General features: G+C 36.7%; 1 protein-coding gene across 1 annotated transcript; it reads right to left on the minus strand.

Annotated features, from left to right (window-relative positions):
* Positions 1-31: 31 nt before the first annotated feature.
* On the minus strand, positions 32-3,921 carry slc38a11 (solute carrier family 38 member 11). The gene is made up of 12 exons (XM_034204031.1): positions 3,837-3,921; positions 3,632-3,752; positions 3,190-3,253; positions 2,957-3,102; positions 2,716-2,781; positions 2,472-2,578; positions 2,314-2,393; positions 2,092-2,162; positions 1,323-1,484; positions 1,116-1,228; positions 702-833; positions 32-525 (listed from the first exon to the last, which is right to left on the minus strand). The coding sequence occupies exons 1-12, from the start codon at positions 3,846-3,848 to the stop codon at positions 286-288; spliced, it is 1,314 nt and encodes a 437-aa protein (XP_034059922.1). The 5' UTR covers positions 3,849-3,921; the 3' UTR covers positions 32-285.
* Between the last annotated feature and the right edge of the window lie 1,726 nt (positions 3,922-5,647).

Raw genomic sequence — 5,647 nt, forward strand, 5'->3', positions numbered from 1 at the left:
GTAACGACCACTTCTGAATCATAAACAAACATCAAAACACAAAGATTATTAATTCACATGAAAAACACTAAAAACATCACGCTTAAAATATGACCAAAGTATGTGGACATCTCAACATTACGCCTAACCCTGATAATCTGTTCAAATTTAAAACGTTATTCCCTTGAGTAGAATTAATTAACATTTGTCCAAATCATGAAAAAGCACTCCAGATAAAATACATAAAAGGTACATATATTTTGCCACATGTTGTAAACAAATTGTTTAAGGTACATAAGGTGTATTTTATACAGGTGGTGCCGTGACAGAGACATTTGCGTCTGCACAGTAGAACATCTCCATGCCATGTGAACATGTTTGAGGGTAGAGGCCTGTCATGGTCAAACCGGTGATCATTACAAAAAAGCCAACTACTATCAAGATGGTGGGTATCAAGTTTTCACCCTGGAACCAGCGGCCAGGGGATAGTTTGAGGAAGCACGCAGCTGGTATGATGAAGATCAGAGGCGTGGCACTCAGAACACCCTGGATGGTTGAAGAGAAGACCGTTAATGTAAAATAAAACTCACCCATGCTAACAAAGATCGGTACAGACTGATTAAGTTCATATAATAATAATACATTTTATTTGTAAAGCACCTTTCATTGCTAAAGCAATCCCAAAGTGCTACAAGAGGTGTAATAGAAAGAAAATCACTTACATTCAGCTCCAAAACAACTCCCAGACAGTCAAAGCCCAAAGATATAGATGCACAGGCTCCAACTATGACAACTGTTATTGCCACATGTTCTACTTTTGACAAATCCCTTCTGAAAATGGCATTGGATAACACCTGAAATGACAAACAAGAGAGAGAAGGTTCTAAAGCTAACAAATTATATGTATTATAACGTTTTTTGCTGTTGAGAGTGCCTGAGAAAGACTTAGTGACATGCATTTTCAGCTGTTGTTCTTTTAACCACTCAGACATTGTGTGCTTGTCAAACCTTTCTTTTAGTGACTTAGTCACAAAGCCACGTCCTTGGCTCAAACCCTCAAAATACCACTTTCCCTCACATATGTAAACGTTTAACTGTTAAATTCTAAGGTTGCCGTATGACAAAGTATCACTTACCTCTCGTGTAACAAAACACTCCAGTGGAAATGTGGTTATTATGCTGAAGCCAAAACAGAAGCGACCAAATGTTGCCAGGTTATCATTTCTGCAGTAGTTCTCAAATACGTCTCCTGAAAAAAGGTGGATGAGTTCAAAAATACATTTGTGATGTTAAAATGAAATTACTGCCTTGGAGTTCAATTATTATTGATCATATATTAATACCTTGTGTGTAGCCGGTAAAGGTGGTATAGCCAGAAACAGCAAATGCAGCACTGATTATTAGTGCGGAGCCTACAGACATGTGAGTGATCCGGGACCAGTTAGCCAGTGTGGGCTGCTCCAGAGAACCGTAGATTAGAAAGCTGTTGTGGTGGCATATGAAGGCTAAAGAGACACAACGGTGCAGAACATCAGAGTACCATTAATACACAGAGTAAGAACACTGAAAAAGTACAGCTGATAACCACAGTTTTGGCAACAAAATGCATTAAGTGTCTTTGAGTTTTCAGAAAAACGCTCTATAAATAAAATGCGTTGTTGTTATTATTATTATTATTATTATTATTAAAGTTGTCAGCTTGTGTCAGCTGCTTTCAAAAATGTATTTGTATTAAGGTGCAGAAAAACTCGGAAACAAGCTATTTAAAACAACTCTCAAAAAAATCAATTTTTCTCAGTTGTTATGGCTAACATGTTAGCAAACAAATGTCTTCTTGGAATCTGGTTTTTGACCTTCTAATACATTTAATTGCAGTGTATTTCAAATCTGTTTCGGTCTCCAACAATTCATTAGAAAAATAAATGTTAGCCTGCTTGATGAACTTCATTCATCAGGTTCTTTGTGAGGCCTTTGGTGCTGGCAGAGTAGTAGACATTGGAAAGTTCATATCTCAAAAACAGCTGCGATTAGGATTAAAATCCTAAATTGTATGTACAGGTTAAAGGGTAATTCTAAAACACCCCATCATCAGCATCATGCAGACAAACTCACCAAAGGACATCACACCAACGGCCTGAATTGCATTCCACCTTGCAAATGACCATGCATTCTCTGTAGGGGGGCTAGAGAGTGATATTCATATTTTAAAGCAAAGAACACGATAAATCTTGATTAAGTTTGTATTCATTAAAAAAAGAACCCCATGGCTCGCATACATAAACATTTCAATTAGAATCCCTATGGTTAAGCAACTTGCAGAATATTCATTCATACATCTGGGGTCCCAAGGTAGCTGCTCTGATGATTACAATGATGAGGATGGCAAATGTCAGCACCATTGAGATGAAGGACACCTGGTAACACACATGAATATTTTACAGGCAGCTTCAATCACTACATGACATTAAAAGCTGTGTGATAATCAGACTCACCTTCCCAAGTTTCTCAATGTTTCGATAAAGTGACAGAGGTAGTGTAAAAGCAATGGTTGATAGCAAGATCGCAAAGTGACGCTCTGCAAGTATGTGATCTGGACCAACTGCATATGAAAACATAGACATGACGTTTTAACCATTTGAATATGTTAAAATTCACTGTAGATGCTTAAAAGTATATTTTATTGATGTATATTAAGTATAATTTGATTTGAGGTGGTACAAAATGTATGCAGCATACCTCCTGGTATTCTCTGAAATACTTTGGTCAGTGTGTCTCCAGTCGTGATGTTGTAGCTAACCATTGCTGAGGAAGGAAACAAACGTGGATCATCATTCTGTTATTCATATTTGCAGTATTATTTAAACTGAACCAAAAGTCCAAAGAAAAACGACAAAAATAATAATAATTAGTCAACTATTTGATAGACCACTCAACATTACACATGACACACCACGATAAGAATATAAAAGTAACTCACCAATGAAAGGATACAGGAATTGCAGGCCAGATAAAATCACAAATCCTGGGAAACCAAACGTGCTTTGCACTAGTGACTGATAACTGTTTGTCCCTGACAGGTTGCTTCCTTTAATTAGTAAGATGATTGAATAGTCTGCAATGAAATGCAAACGTAATGTTAGAAGTATTTTACTCATTTGATAAATGTATGTCTTGATAATCATAATTTAATATACCCACCTGTGATAAATGCAAACCGCTACCAGCAGCATCAGGCCTAAGGGGAGCCCTGCCTGGTTCAATGCATAGGGTAAACCTGTTAAAAAATAACATGATTTATATATGGACAAAAATTGAATAATTTAATTCGTTTATGCAAAAAGTGTTATGAATGTCATTCAGATATTTTGTGTTTCTTTGCAAAACTGCATCGTGACTCCGTTTTTTTTTTAGGATGAAAGAGTTAAAGGGGAGAGAGGGGAGAGAGGGGGGGGCAGGCGCAAGTCATATGATACATGGGTTTACCACTGCAGGGCTTGTGTAAAAACAATGTTATTTGACCATTTAACTGAATCGTATCAGTATAAGTGTGAAAGCTACAGTTTATCATCCATATAATCGATTGCATATAATTCAGGTATTAGGTCTTGTTAGGCATTACACAGGCTACTTGAATTATGAGGTGAGTATTTACCAATTATTCCAGATCCTATAATGGAATTTATGAAATTAAAAGACGCAGATATCTTTGAACTTCTAGGCTCTCCAGCTGCCTTTTGAGGAGTTAACAATGTGGTCCCTTCTTCATTGTTGAGCTAGAAGAGTTCAACACAGAGCAGAGCAGTAATTATGATCAACAACAAGTGTTCCTTGTGTCCGTCAACATTAGCATCTCTTACCTGCTGAGTCATGTTGAACACCTGTTGGTCGCTGATGTAGTCTCCTCTTTGTCGTAGTCTCCTCAGTGTGTTACTCTCGCATGTGTTTGCGGCTAACCGAAGTGTAGTTAAAATACCAAATAAAGGCTGACAATTTTACTCAACTAACCTCCTCAAAGAAAGTTTGAAATCTTCTCAACAGCGCCCCATGGTGGACATGTGACTATTTTTGACCTGAGCCACACACTTCAAACCACACACATATCATCTAAGATACAAATGTGGGAACAGATAAAAGCCCTATTAATGACAACACAATTATGTGTTTATGTGTATACGTGGAAAGGAATTTCAGTGACCACAAAGACAACACATATTTGCTAATACTATTTATTTGGGGAGTTAATTTTGGTACTTCACAGTAATTCACGAGGGTTAACTCTCCCCACCATCAAATATATTAAAAATAATTGCTTCAACAAAATAAGATTATAAAAGGACACAAAATTAAATGTTCCCGTTTCTTTTAGCTGGCAAATGTATTCTACTTTATTATTTATTTAAATATATATAATACATATATATAAATATATCTGTTCAGAAACATTGCCATTGTTATGCCCTCATAAACTTACCAAAACCACCTTCAACTATACCTAAACTCCCCCTCCTTACAAATCACAATGTAACCCCTGTCTGAAACCTTTGAGCATGTTGTAATGTAGTGCAAATCAGAGCTGGTGTAATAAATATTGACTTTTGAAACGAAGGCGTGTGACACTGCAGCAGACAGGTGTTAATTAAACTAAATACTGAAAAACAGTTTTCACTTTGACACTTGATGCCAAAATATGTATTGACACAAGCATGGGAATTAGGATTTAAGGATTTTGCTGTGAAGCTGCCTGTTGAAAAGAGCCCTTTGTTCAGTGAAGGAAGCGATTAGAGAATAAGCAAGGAATTAGAAATAGAATGTACAAAACAACCAGTATTTCATGTAGAGGACTGTACATTTCTTTGTAAAGATCAAATCTATTTAGTTTCGAGGTTCCTTCTGTGACCCTAATTTTTCAGAGAAAGTGGTGGAATAGAATACAAATATATATACAAATATATATTTTAATGATTATTTCCACACATGAGCAAAATGAGAAAGATACATTCTAAAGATACATTCATGAATTTCCTTTCTTTTTGTATTTTTTGTATCGATATTTTAAATGCATTTTTGTAATAGAACATTTCAATTATTATTAATTGTTTAAATCTATATTGTTTAGGCCACAGGGATGCATATACTGTAGGTTTGCATCATATGTCAGGGATACTTGTCACAACAATTCAAAGTCTGACAGTGCTTTATGTGTCCGCCAGGTGGCAACAGTCTCATTGTAACCATCCAGCTCTAATAACATCTTTATTATCTTCATCTTTAATTTGAATTTATATTCAAAATATAAAGGGCAGGGAAAGATATATATCTCTGATGTGCTTATGGTGTTTTCTCCCTTACTGTCCACGAATCAAGCACTTGTTTTATGTTTTAAAACGTTCCTACTGTAGGCTCCTGCTTCTGACCCCTTCCTCCACATTCACGCACACATACACGCACGCAGATAGTGTTTTACACCATTATAGTTGTGGTTTTTGCTTTTAGTTTCCGATACACTCTGTATGACACACATCTATATTCCTGACAATTACGCATGATAATGTCCACCACAATACCATCCCATTGCCATTCAGTCAGGTCCGGCCTCACTTGGTACCCAGGAACACCCGGAAGCACCAGCACAGTGTACTCTGACTGTGGTGCGCGGAGGGGCGTATGA

The sequence above is a fragment of the Gymnodraco acuticeps genome, unplaced genomic scaffold (genome assembly GCF_902827175.1).
Source record: "Gymnodraco acuticeps unplaced genomic scaffold, fGymAcu1.1, whole genome shotgun sequence".
NCBI classification, from domain to species: Eukaryota; Metazoa; Chordata; class Actinopteri; order Perciformes; family Bathydraconidae; genus Gymnodraco; species Gymnodraco acuticeps.

Coding starts and splice junctions, on each gene's coding strand:
- slc38a11 (XM_034204031.1), bottom strand. Junction 3,254..3,631: donor TATAGGATCTGGAATAATTG/GTAAATACTCAC, acceptor ATTTTTTAACAG/GTTTACCCTATGCATTGAAC. Junction 1,485..2,091: donor CGTTGGTGTGATGTCCTTTG/GTGAGTTTGTCT, acceptor GTGTCTCTTTAG/CCTTCATATGCCACCACAAC.